The 20,419-nt window shown below is 51.2% G+C and overlaps 7 protein-coding genes across 7 annotated transcripts; 3 read left to right on the top strand and 4 right to left on the bottom strand.

Moving 5' to 3' along the window:
- Nucleotides 1-4,024: 4,024 nt before the first annotated feature.
- Nucleotides 4,025-4,440, top strand: V8C40DRAFT_240723 (uncharacterized protein). Its single transcript, XM_083214859.1, has one exon. The coding sequence runs from the start codon at nucleotides 4,184-4,186 to the stop codon at nucleotides 4,403-4,405; it is 222 nt and encodes a 73-aa protein (XP_083074787.1). The 5' UTR covers nucleotides 4,025-4,183; the 3' UTR covers nucleotides 4,406-4,440.
- Nucleotides 4,441-8,510: 4,070 nt separating this feature from the next.
- V8C40DRAFT_240718 (uncharacterized protein) lies at nucleotides 8,511-9,190 on the bottom strand. Its single transcript, XM_083214858.1, has one exon. The coding sequence runs from the start codon at nucleotides 9,174-9,176 to the stop codon at nucleotides 8,916-8,918; it is 261 nt and encodes an 86-aa protein (XP_083074786.1). The 5' UTR covers nucleotides 9,177-9,190; the 3' UTR covers nucleotides 8,511-8,915.
- Nucleotides 9,191-10,836: 1,646 nt separating this feature from the next.
- On the bottom strand, nucleotides 10,837-12,240 carry V8C40DRAFT_187830 (HAD-like domain-containing protein). The gene is made up of 4 exons (XM_083211824.1): nucleotides 12,219-12,240; nucleotides 11,874-12,163; nucleotides 11,689-11,798; nucleotides 10,837-11,455 (listed from the first exon to the last, which is right to left on the bottom strand). The coding sequence occupies exons 2-4, from the start codon at nucleotides 11,990-11,992 to the stop codon at nucleotides 10,968-10,970; spliced, it is 717 nt and encodes a 238-aa protein (XP_083074785.1). The 5' UTR covers nucleotides 11,993-12,163; nucleotides 12,219-12,240; the 3' UTR covers nucleotides 10,837-10,967.
- Nucleotides 12,241-14,244, bottom strand: V8C40DRAFT_187829 (FAD-dependent oxidoreductase). Its single transcript, XM_083211823.1, has 3 exons — nucleotides 13,524-14,244; nucleotides 13,133-13,451; nucleotides 12,241-13,071 (listed from the first exon to the last, which is right to left on the bottom strand). The coding sequence occupies exons 1-3, from the start codon at nucleotides 13,984-13,986 to the stop codon at nucleotides 12,435-12,437; spliced, it is 1,419 nt and encodes a 472-aa protein (XP_083074784.1). The 5' UTR covers nucleotides 13,987-14,244; the 3' UTR covers nucleotides 12,241-12,434.
- Nucleotides 14,245-15,097: 853 nt separating this feature from the next.
- On the top strand, nucleotides 15,098-16,868 carry V8C40DRAFT_240706 (pyroglutamyl-peptidase I). Its single transcript, XM_083214857.1, has 4 exons — nucleotides 15,098-15,418; nucleotides 15,490-15,631; nucleotides 15,698-16,141; nucleotides 16,207-16,868. The coding sequence occupies exons 2-4, from the start codon at nucleotides 15,581-15,583 to the stop codon at nucleotides 16,447-16,449; spliced, it is 738 nt and encodes a 245-aa protein (XP_083074783.1). The 5' UTR covers nucleotides 15,098-15,418; nucleotides 15,490-15,580; the 3' UTR covers nucleotides 16,450-16,868.
- An 89-nt stretch (nucleotides 16,869-16,957) lies between these two features.
- Nucleotides 16,958-17,827, top strand: V8C40DRAFT_240704 (uncharacterized protein). The gene has a single exon (XM_083214856.1). It carries the CDS (start codon nucleotides 17,182-17,184, stop codon nucleotides 17,485-17,487), a length of 306 nt encoding a protein of 101 aa, XP_083074782.1. The 5' UTR covers nucleotides 16,958-17,181; the 3' UTR covers nucleotides 17,488-17,827.
- Nucleotides 17,738-20,240, bottom strand: V8C40DRAFT_240702 (uncharacterized protein). Its single transcript, XM_083214855.1, has 4 exons — nucleotides 20,116-20,240; nucleotides 18,519-20,021; nucleotides 18,213-18,455; nucleotides 17,738-18,131 (listed from the first exon to the last, which is right to left on the bottom strand). Exons 1-4 carry the CDS (start codon nucleotides 20,161-20,163, stop codon nucleotides 17,856-17,858), a joined length of 2,070 nt encoding a protein of 689 aa, XP_083074781.1. The 5' UTR covers nucleotides 20,164-20,240; the 3' UTR covers nucleotides 17,738-17,855.
- Between the last annotated feature and the right edge of the window lie 179 nt (nucleotides 20,241-20,419).

Raw genomic sequence — 20,419 nt, 5'->3', positions numbered from 1 at the left:
CATGGCTAGCGTAGGGTGTCGCTGTACGTTCCGACGACCGCCAAAATGGCTGCACAAGTTGCCCGTGGATGCAGAGGCTCGCAGCCGCCACCACGCCAACGTGTGTCGTCGTGTCCGATGCAAGTCTGCGAGTCGCTCTCGGTCTGTGCGGTGGGACTGGGGAAGAAACCGACGGAGGTACAGTACTGGCAGGGCTCCGAGGGGCGTGCGCGAGCATCTGGCCATGAGATTTGATGAGCTTGAGCTCGAGTTCAAGCAAAGCGGACGTGCGCTTGCATAGCGAGTTCTGGTCTGGTGGGATCGCGGCGGGATGCCGCGTGCCTTTCGCGGTAGCCAAGGAAGACGACGAGGGTGCGAACGCGGTCCGTGATGACATGATAATCTCACCGGTGCAAAACCCTTCGAGGCTAGGGAGGACGACAAAACGGGCCTCTAATTACCTAGTTAGTTAGCACTCGTACTTGGAGATAGGAGATGCCACAGGTAATCACCTTAATGCTGTCGCTGGAATGTGTAAGCAATTACTGGTACTCATACAGGGACTGAAATACGTCTTTGAGCCGCGTGTGCAAACAGTACTTGGCCTGTGTCTGTTCTTTGCAGGTCCGTTCAGGTACCAAATATCCAACGCATGTACAACATGCCGCCATCATGAAAGCTCCAGCGGAAACTTCCCCATCAAGCATCTCACAGCGGACGGGCGGAGGTGCGTAGGTTTTGCCAATTGGAACATGCGACGGTGTGCCCACACTGAGATTCTGGGCCTTTCAAGTCCAAACTCTGGTGCCAAACTGGTGTCAGATCCACCCAGCACAGCCAGTTTCCCACTACATCCCCTTAAAGGCTCCCAAGCACAGCAGCTCGCGTGCTGTGGTGCAGCATGCCATGTCCTTGTTCATCCTGGCTGTCGGTAGGTTCCAGGGCATCGCTCGCTGTAATTGGACACCGCAGGCGGCTGGCTGCCCAGCGTCTGCCCCTAAGACGCAAAGAGACAGGACGGATGGGATGAACCATCCATCAGGTCGGCCAACTAGGCTGGAGATGGCGTTGCAACTGGTACGAATCCTATGCTGTTGGTGCTGTTGCGAGTATTTGATTTGTGTTTCTGGTGCAAAGATGAAGATGAAGTCTTGTCACAGCAGCCGATACACAGGCTCGGTACTCTGCAGCCAAGCAGACTGCTCCTTCCTGGTGCAGCTCCTGCCTACCCTGGTTCTTTCCAACATAAATTGATCTGCCATGAAGGCAACAACTACCTTACCCAGTCCCTAAGATACGGAAGGTACGAGTACTATGAACGAAGAATAAATCCCTCTTCGGTATATCATTATCCGGCCATCAGTCGCTTGCAGTATCTGCGTTTTGATCCTAACATCATCTTCCATGTTCATCCTCGTGTTGATCCCGTTCACCTCACACAACAGCTCGCCGTGAATTTGCGTTGATCATTTCAAGCTAATTTTGCCCACCAAGAGACCGGCTGGTTTTGGCCCGTGGCACCCGGATGCACCCGGTTGGCCCATCCGGACTACCTCTATGTCCTTATCCTCATCTTCCCTTTTTGCCCGCTATTTTGCCCACCATTTTTGCCCACTCCCCTCCCCAGGTTGTGTGTTCTTACGAAGCTCGGCAAAACGAGACAGTACTGTCAAGTATCCTGGACATACCTCTCCCGGGCCAAGGCTTGCCACGCGCCAGAGAAGCGCCGGTGACTGGACTTTGCTACTACGACAGCGCTACACCCCCTGCCACTTTGACTTTAGCCACCAAGATGCAGAGCCTAAAGGAGCTGGGATGGCGGCTGCAAACACAGCCAGTGCTCTGATGCTTCGGGATACAGAAGAGAAGAGCCCAAGGAGCGGCTGGAGTACTCGTAGGTATCAAATCGCCCCAACCATCCCGAGCTGAACTATCGTGTTCAACCATCGAGCCGCCTTTTCCCTGCTAATGAGATTTTCGGGCTAGGTGACGACATTTGATGTTCCTACAGTTGCACAGAAATCAGCCTCGCCTCCCATGTCCGAGTACAATCATGGCTAGGAGCTCTCACGATTAGAGTGGACACACACCATGATGCGGAATTTTCACCTCGTGGCACATCCACGCTCCCTATCTCGGCCACCCACCACTCCTCTCTGGCAGCCATTACCCTTCCCCAAAGAGGTTGGATCGGGCTCTCGGAGCCACCAACCCCACCGTTCCGAGCCTCCGTCCGTCGCGGAGCTTTGCCTGTTTCAGGACCATCACACACCTCAGCAGCAGCCTGTCAGTCCTCCATCCTTGCAGGTCTACCCCAGTCGCAGACTCAGGCGAACCAGCCTAAACCCAGGCTGGGCGCTGTGGCTTTCATCAACCCATTTCGCTTATTTCGGCGCGTTGATTTGCCATGTTGATTCGTTGTCTGGTCCAGCTTCACAACCACATTTGTCTCAGAACAGCGAAGTACGAGTACAGGTAAGCAGCATCTTTGGCAAAGCGCTTAGCTCCATCATTTTTTTTTCTTTCATCTCATCAGAGATGAGATGGTTCCCTTTTAGCTGTCAACTTGGCCTCAACTACCCACCATATATACAAGCACGGGAAACCGCCAGAAGATGGAAGACGCCACGAAGCCTAGCGCCGCGGCATTCAAATTTCCATTTCGGTCCCGTCGGTGTCAAATCTCACCAGAGAACCAGTCACGGATAGTTGAAAGCTCTGGTACCTGATTCAATTAATGTCTCGGCTGGCGAATTCGTCTCATTGCTGTGGCATTGTCTCTCTTATGGGACATCTTCAAGCCTAGGTATCTCTTTGGCAAACATCGCTTCGCTCAATTGTCCATGCAGACATTGGCAAGGATTGTGACAAAGCAGAACGATCTCACGGGATATGGTTAAGCGATAACTTCACCGTCATCTACCATTGACAAATTGCTGGACGAGTAACAGGCGCTTGTACCACACTAATTCTCCGCATTGTCCTACGGCATCCTCATTGGCGGTGTGTCCAACGCCAAAATCAGCTAACTCAGAATAGTAAGCTCCTTTTTCGTTTCTCTCAACTTTGGCGTTTTCAGCTGAGGAAAAACAGCCCGTCACCTACGATGAAGCGCCACCTCTAACTATATCCAATCTAGTGGCCGACTGTGCTTTTCCTCTCGGTACGCCCAGGCTCCATTAGAGCTTAGATGATGCGCATCAAATCGCTTGCACAACGTGACGCGGCGCTCAGACCAGGTGCAAGAAGAGTCTGGTCCTGCAACCCCTACCACCCCAATTCAGCTCTGGATCTCTAGCATCCGTGTCCCGGTAGGAAAGAGTTCCACGGAGCAGAGCTCCGGACGACGTGTCTCACTCACGTGTAATCCTTTCCGGGTTTTGTTTCGGCGCTGGCTTACATCCGGGTCCACCTCCAAATCTTTTGGACGAAGTGCATCCCGACATCATATGCATGTCTCTGTTTTCTGTTCAGTAGACGGCAGGGCCATGCACGATCAGCATCCTAGTGCTCGGGGCTGAAGTCCATGCCACACTCAAGTAGAAGGTACTGCCTTTCATGAACAATCTTCACAGATAACATTGTATCGTTCCGGGAGGGATCACATCCAAGCTGCGCAAAAGTCTCACAAGTGTGGACCCGCTGAATGAACGTGCAGCACACGGTTGCTCTATTTCCTGCTCCTTATCTTGAAAGCTCTCCAACATTGCCAAGTTCGCAGGTTACTCTGGATCGGCAGAGCAGACTAATTTGGTCGAGGGTGTTCCCTCCAAGCGGCCTCCAAACGACTTCCTTTTGGACAAAGTGTTATTACTATACTTGTCTGGTCGAAAATGGAAGAAAATATTCTTGATCCCAAGTGTGGTCCATCATCAGAGTGAGACAGAATGAGAGCCATCAGCCTTACAAGCTCACTGGTCCCGAGTGCTTGGAAGTGATGGGGCGCTAATCGCTGCGTCTCCCCAGCCGCTGTTACACTGCGAGCCGAACATAGGCAGGGAGAAAGGGCTTAAAAAAGAAAATATGGCGCGGCAGCGGCGGCGGTGCCGAACAGAGCGGTCTCGACCCAGAGATCTGGATGTGTTCTTTGCTCTGGTCAAGAAGGGTAACTGGAGTGCCGATCAGCCAAGGCTGGATGATGCAGTTGGCAGCCGAACATCTCTATCTACACTCCCCTAGGTTGCGGCAACAGTCAGTGTGTTGAATGAGACATCCTGCAAGAAGACTGTCCCTTTTTTTTCAGGTCGTCTCGTTCGTCCTTTTTCGTACGGCTAATTTGCTGCAGCGGCTACAGTCTGCGCAAAGGATGCCGAAGCAGCACAGCACTGCGTGTGCTATTATAGTGTCTACCGCAAAAGATCAGGCCACCAATTTCAGCCGCCGCCTTAGACAGCAGCCCGAGTTCATAGTGGCGGGTCTCCGGTGAGGGTTGGCGTCTAATGGCACCCCAGGAGAAGAACCGATTGCAGGCGACAGACGAGATATCTACTCGTACAATTATCGACATTATGAGTGCCAAAGGAAATGCGAACGGGGAGCTAGCTGGCATTGGATCACCGTGGAGTACGAGTTTCACTCATCTCATTGACAAAACGCTACGGTTACAAAATAATTGTGTTGAGGAAGAACCAAGCCGTCGACTCTAAGTCGGAATGTGGGGGAGTCGTTCTGAGGAGCTCGGGTTGTCGGGGCGCCTCGTCCCATCAGAAAAAAACTCACAACTGACAGCAACTGAGGCAGGGCATGTTCCTGTGTCGCAGCCTAACTCTTAGCTACAATTGTGCCCCATTTCGCCTTCCAACTCGTTGCTTTTGATGAGGCCAGGCCCAGCGCTCTGGAACGCTGGCCTATCTAAGAAGCTAGCTGCAGCTTTAATATGTCTATGTACAAGCATGGAGTGGTACAAGCTAAGTGCTTGGTACCTGGCATGCTAAGTTCAGAGACAGGCCTCGACCGTGGTTGTTTGTACGCCCGCGCGGCTACAGAGCACCGGAGATCTCCGTACTAAGGGCTTTTTTTTAACACCCCCTTGCAGAGTAATTGTTTTCACTAAAAAAGAAAAAAAAAGAAAAAAAGAAAGAAAAAAAAAGAAAGGAGAGGGAAGAAGAGAAGGAGAGAGGAAGAGAGGGGAATACAGGTGGGATGAGAACGATGTGAAAACTCCACGGTCAACATGTTCTAGCGAAGCACGCGTTTACTTTACTTGTCCTGGCACAAACTTAGCCAACGTCCAATTGGATGTAGATCACAGTCGCTTTCCGTCTTGCTATCAGATCGAGCATGCCAAGACTGATTTGAAAGAAGGCCGGCCGATGGGTTGTTCATTTTCTGCTCTGCCCAGATGGTGTGCATCCATTCCACTGGCGGCGCCTGAGGTCTTGGATGTGGGAGGGAAGAAAAGCTCGCCAAGCCTGAAATGGTGTCTATTTGCGTTGCTGGGTGTGACGCGGCACACCCCGAAGCCCCTCTAGTGCCTAAAATGCTGTCGAATTTCCCAGCGCAAGAGCCACATGCACGCTCAGCCAACCCGACTACCGGGCGTCGATCCATTGGACAGCTGTACGGGGAAGAGATGCATTGCAAGGAAGAGGGAAGCCAAAATCCGCGGGGCCTGGCCGGCGCATGATACTACGGCAGGCCGCTCGGGTCTTATCCAAGGGTTCGGAAGCTCAGCCCCGCAAACATTTATCGGTCTCGATTACTGGCCATCGGTAGGAGCAACAGGACTGACAGAATATTGGAGAGGGGGGAAACAAGCTTCACAGATCTGCTCGCTAGGCTTAAAGACTAGCACTTCTCAAGCTGAACATCCTAGTCTCCTCGGCCTGGTCCATCCCCTGCCGCAAAGATCTGGATTGCTGGTAGTACAAACGAGGGAGACCCTTTTTCTCTCTCTCTCTCTCTCTTCGGATTTATGTGACAGATTGATGCTGGCCTGATATCTAGCCATGGCCGTCTTACACGGCCACCTCCTTTTACCGAGGATAGTATTTTTGCTAAATTTCTTTTCTCAGGTTATCAATGACTCGACCGATTGGGTATATCAATAGAGAAAACAAAATTTTAGTCACAAGAAAGCAAGGAGAGGAGAAAAGCGAACGAGAATTGTCCCCAACGCGAGACAACGGCGTGTTTGAGAGGATGTAGCTAAAGCTTTCGAGAAGAGCTCTCCTACCAGCAATGTGGATCTGACGTGGTCGCTGCTCACGGGAGGCTTGCCTAGCTATCTAGATTTCCGCTGGGTGGCGAGATGGCTTGAAATAGAAGCCGAAAAGCGGCTGAGCTTCTCATCGCACGGATCTGTTGACTCACAGCAAAAAAAGGAATCAAGCCGGAGAGAGGCGACGTCTACCCCTCGTAGCAAGATCAAAGTAAGCAGGGGTATTGAGACGCCATTCGATTTGGTGAGTCGATGTTGTCATGTGAGCAGGTGTAGAGCTGCGAGTTGATCACGGTGCTCACATGTGCTCGTCTCCGTTCCACCATCTGCATGATGCTCTCGGAGGAACTAGACACATCTAGATGGAATGGGGCAGCGTACGAGTAAGTGCAACCGCAGAAAGGGCTGGGCTTTTGTGGTGAAGATGGGCGGGGAGGGTGATGAACAGCCGTGCAAGTAGCATCCCCGCCGCCAGCCTAAGTGGCGTGAGGACGCAGATGGCCCGAAAGGGACGACGCAATCCAACCTCGCGCAAATACCACGGCGCTCTTTTGCATTTCACATCACGGCACGAAGCGCTGCCAAGTAATTGGACATCATAACATCATATCACCAAGATATCGCAAACGAAGCATCTCGGCACGCACTCGCCCACTCTCACGGCGCGTAAGTGGGAGGGCGATGCGGGGCATTAGAGCGGTAGGGCCATAAGGAGAAGTTGCACAGGTACTCGTACTTTGCACATTGCGTCCTTGCTTTGGCCAAATCTGACACGAATGCCATGCAGGTTACTTGGGCTTTCTCCCCGCTACCAACTCAGCAAAATGCAAAATGCAGGTTCTAGCCTTTGCTAAAGGGTAGCAAAGGCTACGCTTGTCGCTAGGTTATCGTATCTGATTTTTTTCACATCTACGACTACGAGGATGGAGCCGTGCGGAGGCAGCTCAGGCAGGTTCTAGAGCACAGCAAACGGGCGGGGAGCCAAAGGCAAGGGGGCGTGTCGTTTGGATTCTCCAAAGGGCGTGAACAGACAAAAGCCAACTCAAGTCCCCGCGGCCAGGGACGGGGAGATTAGTGTAGCCTTGGTGGTCCGGGCGGCCACGTGCGATGGAACCGCGATCCCTGTCTGCTGAGGACTCGATCGAGACTTGCGAGCGTCGCTCATTGCCCTGTTGAGCGGCCACCGTGTAGCAGACGCTGCCACTTTCAACCACATAGCTGGAGCTGGAGCACTAGGAGCCAGCGTCGTCCGGATTGACAAGCCTCGCGGCGGCACGACCCTCGTGCTTGTTCGTTTTTGTCTTTCTCTCTCTAGCCTTGGAGGCCAAGCAAAGCAACAAATCCCGTGCTTGCTCACCTACAGTATGCGCGGTGTTCCGACGAATGCCGCTCGGAGATGACAAGCGTTCATGGGTAGCGGATAACGCATTAGCACTGCACATTGCACGAGTCTTACGGAGTACGCCGTACAGCTATTCTCCCTAGCACAGACTACCGTCGCAAAAGAAAATTTTACTATCAGAATCAAAAGCGAAATCATCATCATCACCATGACCGCAACAGGAATGCATGCCGTACAGCGTATCTGCATCTTGGTTCTCGAATCTGCCCTCAGCTGCGACTTTGCAAGCCTCCCGGAGATTTACGCGTGTGCAGACACCAATAATATGCTGCAATTGCCTAGCTCCTCCCAGGCCGCTCAGGGGTTCAACTCTCAAGTGGGCGGTGGCGCAAACATTTCGGTCGCTTTGCTTCAAGCCTCTTATTCGAAAACTTTCAAAATATGTATGTTTCTGGACAACGATACATCTCTCCAAGCAAGGAGCATGGGGGACGCCCTCAGAATCGGCTAGCCGAGGAGCTACAGTCTCGCATCTTGGCCAGTCAGATCGCTTCCCGAGAATTTTTTTAGGCTCCCACATGGCAAGAGACCATAGCGCGATTGATGGCGCAAGGAGACGAGAAATGCTCTGCATACTGTCGTTCTAGCCCACGCCGAATCTCGGAGCCATGTCTTGTTTCGATCTCAGCTGCGTCTCTTTTAGGGAGCTCGAAATTGCACCCGCCGCTGCAGCGGGCATGGACGCGCTCTATTTGGGCATTTGGCTGGGTTCTTACATGCTCCCCGCTGGCGGCAATGGCATTGGGTTGCGCATAATGGCAATCAAACGGCACTTATTTCGTATAGGGGAGCAAAAGTCTGCGAGTTTGGCGAAATATGCTGAAGCGGCTGTGCCCGCCCAACCGCTTTAGCTTGGGGTCGACGCACACGGTTCCATTGGTTCACGCCTAAGAGCGCACATCCCACGTGTACTTTATATTGCCCTGAGCCTCTTCTGGCTTGGTTGGTTCCCCGATACTACAGCACTGGACAACCACCAGCAAGCCCCCTTGCCCGCCAAAGTAGGCCCGGGATCTCCTGAGTGTGGGGATATAACCACGTACGAGTACAGTGGCACCAGAACCAGTTTGACTCGGCGACTCTAGTTGGACGCCGGGTACACACGAATTGACCGATTGACCGTCCTACCGGAGCAGTCTTCTCCTCAACAAGCAAGGGCGTGCATTTATACGATAGGATAGATATCCAGCCTCACGACAAGACCCCCTTCCCCCCTTTTCGCGCCTTCTCTTGCTTTTGGCACTCCAAGGCGAAGCTCTCTGAAGAAGTCAGGATACCCTTCTATACCCGGGAGGGGCGGGGGAAAGCCTCCGAGGCCTGTTGGACGGCCACCTGCGGCCAGGACAAACCGTGTCACGCTTTCGGAATCCCACTTCAGCTACGAGAAGTATTTCGTCTCGGCCTCGAGGTCTTCGTGCAGATGCGTAGCGGTGCTGGAGGGGAGGGCGTCAAAAAGCATATCACAGTGGCCCTTCGCCGTCTACAAGTGGGCTCCGGCAAAAGTGTTGCGATGCAAGCGCGGGCTACGAGAGCCAACCACCGCACGGGCGGCAACTGCATGAACCTTGAGCGTAAGCCTGTGAATGAGACGTGACCCAGAAGCGAGGTCGAGTTGCTGCAACCTACTGCGCCCATGTGGGATATCAAGTGAAGTGCGTCAAGCACGGCATTTTCGGCACAACTTGTTTTTCAGAATATCCGAAGACTAAGTTCTCTTCCGAAAGTGCAGGGTAGGTGATGGCATGATACGAGAACCTGCGTTCGTCTCGCCTCGCACGGGACCTTGCATGGAATATCAAGACGGTCCCAGATGCTCCGTATGTCACACAGAGCAGAAATCAAGATCTGCATACGTATTACTGTAGATCGGCGAGTCTTACGGGATCAGTGGTTGCACTTGTTTGGCTGTCCTCCCCTCCCGAACAATGGGGGCTTTTGCTCGCAACAACATGGTGAGCATACTAACCTGTCCAATCGCCAATCATCGAAAACCCGCACCCTCACAATCACTTGTACAGCAGTGCTGTAATACGAGTAGTAGCACAAACCAGCCTCGCCTTACATTCGAGCCTTGAGCCTGGTATGCCCCGTCACACTTGTGCAGTCAGCTTTGCATCCAAAAGTCGTGCTGTGTGGTAGTTCCCCCTTTCTCACGCCATCGTGGCTACTCGTGGTCCACAGAATGATCGGTCCGCAAGAAAAAGAACATACAAGGGGGCTGGTGGGGGAGGGCTCCTCTAATGTTGCCACGATTTCTGCCTTTATCCCAAGACTGCCAATTGTATTACCCTGTATCTTCTGTTGAAAGAAAAAAAAAAAAAACATGCGAGATGATGCCGAGCCGGGGGGATCTTCAGCAGAGGATTCCCATACCCGAAAAGACGCAAGAGAAAAGTGACTCCTGAGATATACCTACGTGAAGAGAGGGGCACGCATGACATGACACGCATGACAAACCGGGCGCCCGAGACCCGTCTGAAGAGTTCCCCGGGGTACTACTCGTATGTACGAACACATGCTGCGGGCGTCTAACTCTATCGCCTCGAGTTGCGCAGACTCTTTCCTATCCTATGGATGGAGACTTGTGAATTTGCCGGCTTATCCTGTTTGTCCCTCAACTCGCAATCTTCCGCTTCGATTGGCCAAGTGTATACACCCTCTCTCTCTTTCTGCCTAGACTTTATCATACCCCAAGCGCGTACACCAAAAGGTAAATCACTTTCACTCTGTTTCACTGATTCGCGGGGAGGCGAACACGGGCGCGGTCGTACTGTACGAGCTCATCGTGTCCGTTACGCAGCGTGTTGAGAAGGATCACAAGTTAGAGTATAGTAGTAGCACCGCGCGCGCCTTATACAGGCACCAGGCTCCTTGGTTTAAAGGAGAAAGAAGGGCTCGTGTTTAAAAAGGAATCCTGTGAAAGACAAGACAACCCCCCCCCCCCAACTTGATGGGTTGTCTCACGTTACGGGAGCACTTGCACTACTTGACAACCCGCTGAGGGTTTTCGACAATGTAGAAAGCCGTGAACCCGAGAAGGAGGGAAACTGAAAAGAAAGAGGGATGCAAAAGGTAAGACATTGCCGATCGAATTGTGGAACCTGGAGGGTTAGGGAGAGGCAAGTTGGTAAGCCTGGCCAGGCACAGAATGTGAGACCAGTTCATCTCCACGCCCGTGGGATCGACAATCGTTCATTCTTCAGCTGCTAAAAGGGCTGATCTGAACACGCGCGCAACGTGAACCCCGAGACCCATTCCTTTTGTCTTTTTCCCCTCACAAAGGGCTCTTGTTTCCCCGGAATGCTAGAGTGTCTATAATATTAATTAAAAACTATGGAATATCTGACTTGAAGTTGCCCTCTAGAATATCTTCCTTTTTCAAGCCCCAAAGTGTGTGATGTGATTCTATCGCCCCCAGTTTTCTAATCAAAAGCGCAGCGCGTTGGAGAACTCAAGCGTCATCTTGCCGTCCTCCTGTCTCACCACCCTCACGCTGTCGAGATCCTTCACCACCCAGTCGGGCTCAGCCGCCACAACCTGTTCCACAGTGTGGCTCGTTACCAGGCCAAGGACTTTGCACCCCGCCGCCTTGCCGGCCTTGATGCCTGCGGGACTATCTTCGAGGACAAGGACCTCCCCCGCCTTATCTTGCAGCCCGAGCTTCTCGAGGCCGATGAGATAGCACGTCGGGTCGGGTTTGCCGTTCTCGACGGACTCGGCGGAGACGAGATGCTCAGGTGTGCCGAGGGACAGTCGCTTGAGCCAGCCTCTGACTAGGGGCTGGGTGCCGGACGTCACGATGGCCCAGGGAAAGGAATAAGAAATGATGGAGTCGAGAAGAGGCCGGGCGCCGGGGATCTCCACGACGTCATCGGCGTACAGCTTGGGCAGCTCGCCTTCCATCTTTGTTACATCTATTAAGCACACACATTAGTTCTGTGCTACTTGATTGTGACACCCATTCAAGGGAATACATAAAAAAAACTCTTTGTAAGCCAAGTCCCAGCCTCAGGACGAGTTCCAACTCGCAGGATTGGAGGCGTCGACACAGAACGGGGAAACTACGCCACGCTGCGCCATCTGCGGTAATATCAAGGAGGAGAAGATGCAACTAGATAACCGGACAAGCCAAACAAATGCAACTTACATTCCCAGTTGGCCTTCTCAGGGGCAAGGATCTTCAGGATATCTATACTGCGGCGGCCATGAGACGTCTCCAAGATGACCTCAGGAGCAACGCCGATTTCTTCACCGACACTTTCCCCCCTTGTTAGCAAAAGTCTATCTTCCGCGCAGGATGGCTTGCTAGGGGAGATGGAAGGGGATCATTACTTATGCCAGTGTTTGACAACAGCCGGGGTAGAGTCGATAATGGTTCCATCCATGTCAAACAGGAATCCCGAGAATGAGATCTCCTGCGTGGGGAGGCTGTAATCTGGCTGAGAACCCATCCTGCCGCTATTCTCGGAAATAATAGTGTCGAGTGATTGAAGAAGAGAATGTCCTTGCACAAGAGACTCGTAAACCGAAATGATGAAGCGTCGATAGGTGATGCGGTTTTGATCAACTCTGAACGCTGATGATGAGTTCTTATATATATATATCGTTTGCAAAAGCGGGATCTTCAAGGTCGAAGTTAGATCCAAAGATTAAAACCCCCACGTGGCAATTCCGCACTTGCGGGGCTTCCTCAGCCGGTTAGATCCATCGCCAAATAATGTCCGCAGCGAGTTTAATTGATGAGGCTGTGGCGGACAGTTTCTTCAGATAGTTTCAAAGACTTGATCGTACTCGTGAGCTCGTCGGAGTTGCCTTCTTCGTCTTGAAGTATCAGGCGCAGTGAAATTATAATATATCAGTGAGAGTTTCAACTCCTCCAGACACGCAGCTGACTCACTCGCGAATGGCGTCAATATGGTTTGCTGCCTCGAACATGTGCTCTTCGATTGAGGACTTGTAATACTCCTCGATAACCCCAATGGCATCATAGTCATAGCACCAGTCTCTTGTTCCTTTATCAGTGATGCCACCCGGTCCAAGCCTTTGGCCCGTTCGTCTACATTTTCGAACATATTCGCCTCTAATGGCGTCGCTTTCCAAAGGCCAGACCCCGCCTTCATGAGAATGAGCGAGGGCTTCGTAGAGAACACTGCGCTCTGCTTCATGCGAGGTATGTGATGAATCACCCCCATGTAGGCTGGCCTCTTGCACAGCTTCAACCCTTGGCTTGCGGACAATTTCATATACATCCAGTGCATGCTTTAATTTTGAGTCAATCACCACGCTTGGCTTGTGGGAGAGATTTGAGCTGATATCAGAAGGACAAGATAAATCTAGCACCGCTGCAAGTGCAGCGGCATCTTCGACGGCTATACTCACACCCATGGACATGTAAAAGGCCATTGCATGGGCAGCGTCGCCTATGAGAATAAATCGACCAGATTCGTGACTCCAGGAGGGTAGTGGCGGCACAGCATACACGGGATAATTGACGATTTTCGACGTAGAAAGGTCAAGTATGCGCTGAACACTACAGATCGTATTAGAAACAATTTGGATATATCGAATTGAAGCTGAATATATGTACTCACCGAGGCTCAAAGTCCTTGAATAGACTCCGAACTGTCTTGTTGTATTCCTCTGTGGTGAATTCTTTGGTGTTGATGTTGTCTCTGTGTGCTAATACTATATTAAGCATTGTGGCATCTTTTATCAAGTATGTCATGCACGATATGTGTGGAGCAATCCACCAATTGGAGCTGCGACATTGAAGATCTATTAGATTCGAAGTCACAGGATCTGCCTTGAGCTTAGAGACTTCTGCCGTCATGCGAAAAGCGGCCCATCCAGTCGGCTGGCTTCCTGGATCTCGGGAGCCCAGCAGCTGGGATCGAGCAAGAGAATTGATCCCTGAAACGATGGAGCGGTTAGTATAGCGCACAGCTCATTGGACTTGGAAGTTGATTCTGTTGCAATACGCACCATCAGCAGCGACAACCAGATCGGCCGTAAGCCTTTTGCCATTTCGCAGCTCTACAGCACCGTTGGCAAAATCGTACTCAATAACATCACTACTTAGTAGCAATTGCGCCCCAGCTTGGACAGCGTGACGATGTAATATCGCATGCAAAACGGCCCGATGAACGACAATGTATGGGGCGCCATATTGAGCCTCCATTTCCTTGATTCGGACACTCCCCAGCAGATTGCCGGCTTGTCCATCCCACACATGCAAGTTTTCGGGGATAATCGACTGGGCGAGTAGGTCATCTTTGAGACCCCACTTGAAAAGATATCTGATTGCTTGCGGTGTCATCTGAACGCCCGCACCCAGCTCGGTAAGCTCAGGAGCAGCATCAAGAATTGTGATTTGGTGATGAGCCTGGCCAAGGGCAATGGCAAGCGAGAGACCCGCAATGCCAGCTCCCACAATGATAACATGCATGTTCAACGGTCTGTTTATCCAAAGACGGCAGCTTTGTAAGTTGTATGACTGAGGTGGATGAGCATATCAACGTTCCCTTACACGCCTCTGCATTAGGAGATGTGATGTGCCTCTTTTCGTCACCACATGCAGGACGCCCTGCCAGCTTGGTAGAGCAGAGCGGTAGCCAACAAACAAACACAGCTAATCACACACACTAATGCGAGAATGAAGATTGTGGAGGGTCGCTTGAGTTCGAAATAGGTGCTATGCGGGAAGCATTCATTGAGCAGCAAGGCATCGCATCCCGAGATTCGGCGTGCTTTGCCTTTTCGGCTCTCTCTCTGGCTTTTCCTTCAGAAGACAGACGAGGTAAAATATGAACACCCGAGGGAACGAATGCGCAATCCTTTTGATCAGCCCATTATCGGGTTAGTTTGTTGGTTGGTGATGTAGCTGGTAGTGTAAGCTCCGGGTTCTTTTGGTGATTGGGCAGTGCGAATATACAGTACGGGAATAAGAAAAGAATATTAAAGTGATGCGAGTGAGAGGAACCGAGGTAGCATCAATTGGGCGTTGTCTCGCTCACGTGAGGCCAGGATATGCGCATCAATCCGGTTGGCAATCAACTTGCGAGAATGCACCTTCCGAGAGCTTACCGACCTCGTGCTTATGGCAACAATCACACGTCATCAACGTGACAAACCACACGACTTGCGTGTTTTGCAAGTATTTGACAAGTACATGGAGCCTCAGCCAGTTGACGTGGCGGAACAAGTACTGCGCATCCATTGCCAGAAGATATTGATCTGAATGCGGATGTTACCCCGCGAACCCCGCCTGCTGTCTTTCAAAGTACATGGAAAATACCTACATGTACCAAAGATTGAAGCTTGGGTACCTCACTTGGTATTACTGGGCATCTGAGTAATATCCAATGGGTATGGATATACAGATTACAACTCCTTCAGTGCATGGTTATTCCTAGGTGTCAATCGATCAAGAGAATTAAATTGAATTGCATTGGGCATGCTAAAGAACTTACTAAAGAACCTACATTCAGTAAAATGTCAATGCACGAGGCCCCATGGCTGCTCAATTGGCCCTGCTAGCTCAAACTGGGCTAAAGCTCTGGTCCCATGGAGAAGCTGAATGAATCCACGTCCCAAATTCCCCCGCACCGCTGGAAGGATTCGGCTTAACAAGGTATTACAACGGGAACGGCTGCTTTTTGTTTGCTGCTGGCTATCCACCAATCGTCCCGCGTTAGCAGCGGCATGACAAGAAATGATGCGTGACATTTGCCGTTTGTTTGTCTTAAAGTGCCCGGATTGGTAGCCGCTGCTGGATACGGAACATTTTGTGTACCTCGAGATCGGGTATAAAGTTACCTCGGGGCGCCTCTTAGTGCTGGCGTTCGTGGCTTGTCTGCTAACGATCAGGTTATATCCAGGTATGTGCAAGTACACCCTCCAGAGTGACATCTCTCACCTGCTTACCTTGACCATTGCCTGATCTACACAGAGCTTGGGCACCAGAGCTCTTCTTATACTGCCGATCTCTACATCATCTCGTAAACAGAGTATACAATTTTGGATACAATTTCTTTTTCTCCATGGGGTCTCAGGTCCAAGAAGAGCTGACAGTGCTCGTCACTGGATTTCAGGTGCGTCTCGTGCCCAGCATCTCCCCCATCAACGCCCGGCGCAACATATACTAATCATGTTTCCAGCCTTTCCGGTCAGAATATCCGATCAACCCGTCATGGGAAATCGCGAGAGCCCTCCCAGAATACCTCCCACCACTAAGGGCCAAGGACCCAAACTCTCGAAATGCCGTCGACATCCCGCCAGTGCGCATTCTGGTGCACCCCGACCCCATTCGAGTCAACTACAAGGTGGTGAGGGAGCTTGTTCCAACGCTGTGGGAGGAGACGTACTTGGGCCGCAAGATTGACGTTGTCATTCACATTGGCATGGCAGGGCCGCGGCTCATGTACCAGATCGAGAGTCGAGGACATCGTACGGGGTACAAGTCTCTCGACGTGGACGGGAAGCACCTTGACGAGCTTGATGGGAAACGGGACGAAGAGTGGATCTGGCACGACCTACCGGATGTGCTCAAGACCGACTTGAATATACAGGACATCTGGCAGAGATGGCAGCAGCACAGCTCGGTAAGGATACTGATATTGATGCCCTGGCCTTTGAACGTTGCCATCACTGACACGATATGGCGCAGAATGACATGGATCTTCGAATCTCTGACGATGCTGGCCGTTATCTCTGTGACTTCATCTACTACTCAAGCTTGGCAACCTGTTATAAGCAGGACAAGGAGAGGAAGGTAATCTTCTTCCACGTGCCGGCGGATAGCTCTGAAGCCGTGATCAAGCAAGGCCAAGAACTGGCAGTTAATCTCATCCGGTCCATTGTGGAGAGCGAAGTTGCCAAGAAGCAAAAGGCGACGGAGGTGGAGTCCTAATTTTTTTTTCCCTTTTTGAGTAGCTATGCAAGCTTTGGATCAGCATTTAGTGGTGTTGGTATTGGTATTGGTATTAGTGAAATGGCGTCGAGGACTTGCTGGAACGGAGAAAACGAACGCTCTTAGGCTGGACTTTTTGGTGTTCTGGGGGCAACTGAAGGAGAAGGAAGAGTTTAATGTTTATGACGGTAGTGATATGATATCAGAGACTAACAGAGTCGGAAGGGGGAAGTTCGGGGAGGTTTGGTTGAAGCAACAAGGAGAGATTATGACTAAGTATGGTAATTCGGAGGAAATTGAGTAATTGCTGTTAATTATGAACCCGAACTTGCCACCTCACAAATCCTTCGAGAAGATTCACACAAAGTTAACAAGAAGCCGGGCGTGATGTAGAGTAATCAAGAATTCGGGCATGAAAAGGAAGACGGCGATGACAGAGCATGTGTGCAGAAATGGTCGCCGTTCTGGCTTACCAAATCGTTTGTACCTATGTATCTTGCCCGGGCGGGGCTCGCCGATTTGGTCAGCTTTCCGGCCGGCGATCCGCTCGGCCACCGCGGGCTTTTTTGCCGCCTCTATTTTGTTGTTCTGGTCTTTATTTAGGCCTCTTCTTCCTGTTTTCAGACCTGGACAAGTCTCAACTTGCATTCAATTCAACTGATAAAGTTATAACATTTGTGAACTACATACGCAACTTCCACTCCTCTTTTTCTGCCTCAAATCAAGATAAAAATGTGTCGAAGTGCCACTTGCAACAACTGCCGTAAGCATCACTCACTCACTCACCCCTCTCTTACACCTATTTGGATTCTCACAACCGAGACGCTGCATCATGACTTGCATCATTCTCAGAGAGAGACATTGAACAGGACTTTATACTTACATATGTCCTCTTTAGACAAGGCAACCTGGTGGGGCTGTGGAAACCACATCCCTGGTGTGCTCGACTCGGTCGATGAGAAGGAGTGGTGCACTTGTGAGCCCAAAGTCGAGAAGAATGGGAAGCAGTATCCTCCCATGGCCGCGTCGGCCAACTGACTAGTTGAGTGGATTGCGGGCATGGTCTTGTGGGTGAGGGGGAAGACGCCGGTGTGGTCTGCAGAGGGGGTTGTTGAGGCGGATCTACATGGAAAAGGAGAAGGAGAAGGAAAAGGAGGAGGAAGAGAGTGAGGGCGTTGATGGAGATGATGTATAGCCCATTCCTTTTTCTTTAGTGGATTGTTGTTGGTTGGCGTACATATGGGATGAATGGGATCCCACGGGAGTTATTGAGATGATGAGCGATAGATGATGGGAAAGGGAATATCCAAGCTGAAATAGCTCAACACGCTACATACACACACTAGCTTTGATCCAAAACCAAATCAACCGCCAAATGCTGTACCCCAACCGCTTTCTTTCCCCCCTCACCTCCTCCTTGCACCTCCAACAGCGCCGGCGTCTCCCCTCTCCGCAAGACTGACCACCTCTTGAATGCCCGCCGCCTCCTGCTCCTCCTCCAACGCCGTGATTTCCTCGCGGCAGTCCCACCACTTCTCCTCGCTGAGCTCAAACGCCTTGGCCTTGATCTCCTTGATGGCGAGCGTCTCCGGCTGGATGTTCTTCCACCGGAGGTTGGTCATGAGGATCTCCTGCCACTCTGCGGAAGTGCGGACGAAGAATTCGCGGCGAGATTCGAAAGGCTAGAGTAGATAAAAATTATTAGAGATTAGATATTCCAGAAACATGGACTTGAACAAGGGTTAAAATGATAAAAGACTTACTCTTGGGTGTGGCAGGCCATCGTCGACTGATGTGGCAGTTGTTTCGGTTTCTTCTTCTTCCGACGTAATTGACGGTGTAGGGGCCTCGGAAGACACCTCTGATACTTCGTCTTGCTTCTTCTTACGCTTGCTTTCTGAGCGGATCTGCTGCTCCGGCTCCTCCTGATCATCTTCATCCTCTTCATCGTCCTCTTCATCTTCGTCTTCCTCATCCTCGTCCTCGTCCTCCTCATCCTCAGACTCCTGAAATATCTTGGTTAGCTCATAGTTTCCACACGCAACGACAGTAAAGGATCCAAAACTTACAATCCAGTCCTCGACGGGCTTGTTAAAGATCTCCTTGTATCCGTCCAATTTCACCAGATCGATGGCATAAAGATCATCGAATGTAAACTCCCGGTCCCCCTTTTCATAAGTACCGCCATAAATGAAGAGCACGTCGTTTTGAACCGTCAGTTGGGCGTTGAAGCGCATGTGTGGCGGCTCCATAGACACAGGCATCTCCCTAGCAGGCTTTTCCTCCTCCTCTGGTTCGGCGAGCATCTTCTCAAGCTCAATATCGTCAATATCCTCCAACGAGGTTCCTGCTTGCAGTGCTGCCAGTTGTTTTAGGAGCTCCTCCTCGTTTGCTTGGGCACGGCCACGTCTGCCAACTCGCTGCTCGGGTGCATTCTTCTTCTGTTGGCGTGGCTTGCGTGAAACGAGGGGCATGAATCTGTTTCTCTCAATATTCCACGCGAAGAGTTGGTTGAAAAACTCGCTGTCCATGCCCTCTTCGCTTTGCTCAACGTCGTGAACACCGCCAAAAAGGATGCCACGGCCCTTGTGGTATGCCATTGTAGCGCCAGCGCGAACAGGGGTAGGTGCATTTGCTGGCTTCTTTCGCTTTTCCCATCTAACGGCGGGTGGTGTATTCGCATTCGCGTCGGTTGCGGGGAGAGACATCCTAAGGAAGAAGCAATCTTCGTGAACCTTGGGTATGAGGACGTTCTTCTGGCCTTGGGGCTGATTACCCTTTTTCTGCTTCTTTAGCTGTACCGTGGCCTTGACCCTCGAGTAGCCTCCGAAAAGGGAAGCGCCCTGCTCAGAGGGCAGGAAGGTAAAGGAGGAGCGGGCATCAGGTTTGAGCTGGGCGGGCGGAAGAACGGGGCAGTGCCAGACATAGTTGACAGTGTCAAATATCCACAAGTCGGCCAGATACTTGGTCTGGTTTGATGTGTCCTGAAAACCTCCAAACAAGATAATGTACTGTTTCCAATAAGTCATCCGGTGGCCACTTCGCGCTGGCGGACTCTTGTCCTTGCCCTTGACCTCGATCTTGGTCCATTCCCTTGTCGCAGGCTCCAGCCTCCAGAAGTCGGAATAATGGTGGAAAGTACCCTGTTTTGGTGATGAGAACTCTCCTCCAAAAAGATACACATAGTTTGGATTCGAGGCTCTTGTCCAGGCATGGCCAGATCGTGGCAGCGGTGCGTTGGGGGAAGTCACACAGCGCCACTCATCACGGTTGATGTTGTATATGTGCAGGTCATTGTAGAACTGCGCAATCGACCCGTTGAAATACTCTCCACCAAACAAAAGCAGACTGTTGCTCTCATGAGGGGAGGCCATAATGGTTGATGCCGCTCGAGGCTTCGGAGGTCCATCGACAACCGTCTCTGTGATCTTCAGAAACTGCTCCTGCTGGCGGCGATACTCTTCTAGCACTTCATCCAAGTCGACATCCTCGGCATCACTGCCTTCCAGCTTGGCAGTCTTGTTTTTGACTTTTTTCTCACCCTTGCTGGCCTGCTTGGCTGCTTTCTCGGCCTACATAAACGGTCCAGTCAATACTTGTAGATCTTCTTTGGTGAATTTGGAGGGGTAATTTTGGGATGAGATTTTCCCACTCGACGTTTCTCACCTTTTTCGCCTTCTTGGCGTCGTTGTTTTTCTTCTTATCCTTGGCCATGATTGAAATATCTTGTTATAATAACAAATAAAAGAAAACAAGCGGTATAAATACACGCTCTGGGAAATAAAATGAATACAGTCTTGAATTGAGCGGGTCACTTTGGTTGGAAGAGAAGTGGAAAATCCTATCACATACAGTGCGAAAGGATTTCTAAACAGACTGTACATCATGTATGACCTAGTTGCAATCCTAATATTACTGGCTGCGTTTAATCTCGAAATAAGCTCACGTTTAATTCATCCAGAAAACTCAG

Source organism: Trichoderma camerunense (assembly GCF_050948025.1).
Source record: "Trichoderma camerunense strain CBS 138272 chromosome Unknown V8C40scaffold_6, whole genome shotgun sequence".
Lineage (NCBI taxonomy): Eukaryota > Fungi > Ascomycota > Sordariomycetes > Hypocreales > Hypocreaceae > Trichoderma > Trichoderma camerunense.
This window is presented reverse-complemented; position numbering and strand designations above follow the sequence as displayed.

Excerpts from the sequence above, each read along its gene's own strand:
- V8C40DRAFT_240706 (XM_083214857.1), top strand. The coding sequence starts at position 15,581 with ATGGGGTCTCAGGTCCAAGAAGAGCTGACAGTGCTCGTCACTGGATTT. Across the intron at positions 15,632-15,697 it reads TGCTCGTCACTGGATTTCAG|CCTTTCCGGTCAGAATATCC; the intron begins GTGCGTCTCGTG and ends TCATGTTTCCAG. Across the intron at positions 16,142-16,206 it reads GATGGCAGCAGCACAGCTCG|AATGACATGGATCTTCGAAT; the intron begins GTAAGGATACTG and ends GATATGGCGCAG.
- V8C40DRAFT_240723 (XM_083214859.1), top strand. The coding sequence starts at position 4,184 with ATGAGACATCCTGCAAGAAGACTGTCCCTTTTTTTTCAGGTCGTCTCG.
- V8C40DRAFT_187830 (XM_083211824.1), bottom strand. The coding sequence starts at position 11,992 with ATGGGTTCTCAGCCAGATTACAGCCTCCCCACGCAGGAGATCTCATTC. Across the intron at positions 11,799-11,873 it reads GTTGTCAAACACTGGCATAA|TGTCGGTGAAGAAATCGGCG; the intron begins GTAATGATCCCC and ends AAGGGGGGAAAG. Across the intron at positions 11,456-11,688 it reads TGAGAAGGCCAACTGGGAAT|ATGTAACAAAGATGGAAGGC; the intron begins GTAAGTTGCATT and ends TGTGCTTAATAG.
- V8C40DRAFT_240704 (XM_083214856.1), top strand. The coding sequence starts at position 17,182 with ATGTGTCGAAGTGCCACTTGCAACAACTGCCGTAAGCATCACTCACTC.
- V8C40DRAFT_240702 (XM_083214855.1), bottom strand. The coding sequence starts at position 20,163 with ATGGCCAAGGATAAGAAGAAAAACAACGACGCCAAGAAGGCGAAAAAG. Across the intron at positions 20,022-20,115 it reads ACGCCAAGAAGGCGAAAAAG|GCCGAGAAAGCAGCCAAGCA; the intron begins GTGAGAAACGTC and ends CCGTTTATGTAG. Across the intron at positions 18,132-18,212 it reads ATGGCCTGCCACACCCAAGA|CCTTTCGAATCTCGCCGCGA; the intron begins GTAAGTCTTTTA and ends TATCTACTCTAG.
- V8C40DRAFT_240718 (XM_083214858.1), bottom strand. The coding sequence starts at position 9,176 with ATGGGCGCAGTAGGTTGCAGCAACTCGACCTCGCTTCTGGGTCACGTC.
- V8C40DRAFT_187829 (XM_083211823.1), bottom strand. The coding sequence starts at position 13,986 with ATGCATGTTATCATTGTGGGAGCTGGCATTGCGGGTCTCTCGCTTGCC. Across the intron at positions 13,452-13,523 it reads TCTGGTTGTCGCTGCTGATG|GGATCAATTCTCTTGCTCGA; the intron begins GTGCGTATTGCA and ends CCATCGTTTCAG. Across the intron at positions 13,072-13,132 it reads TTCAAGGACTTTGAGCCTCG|TGTTCAGCGCATACTTGACC; the intron begins GTGAGTACATAT and ends TACGATCTGTAG.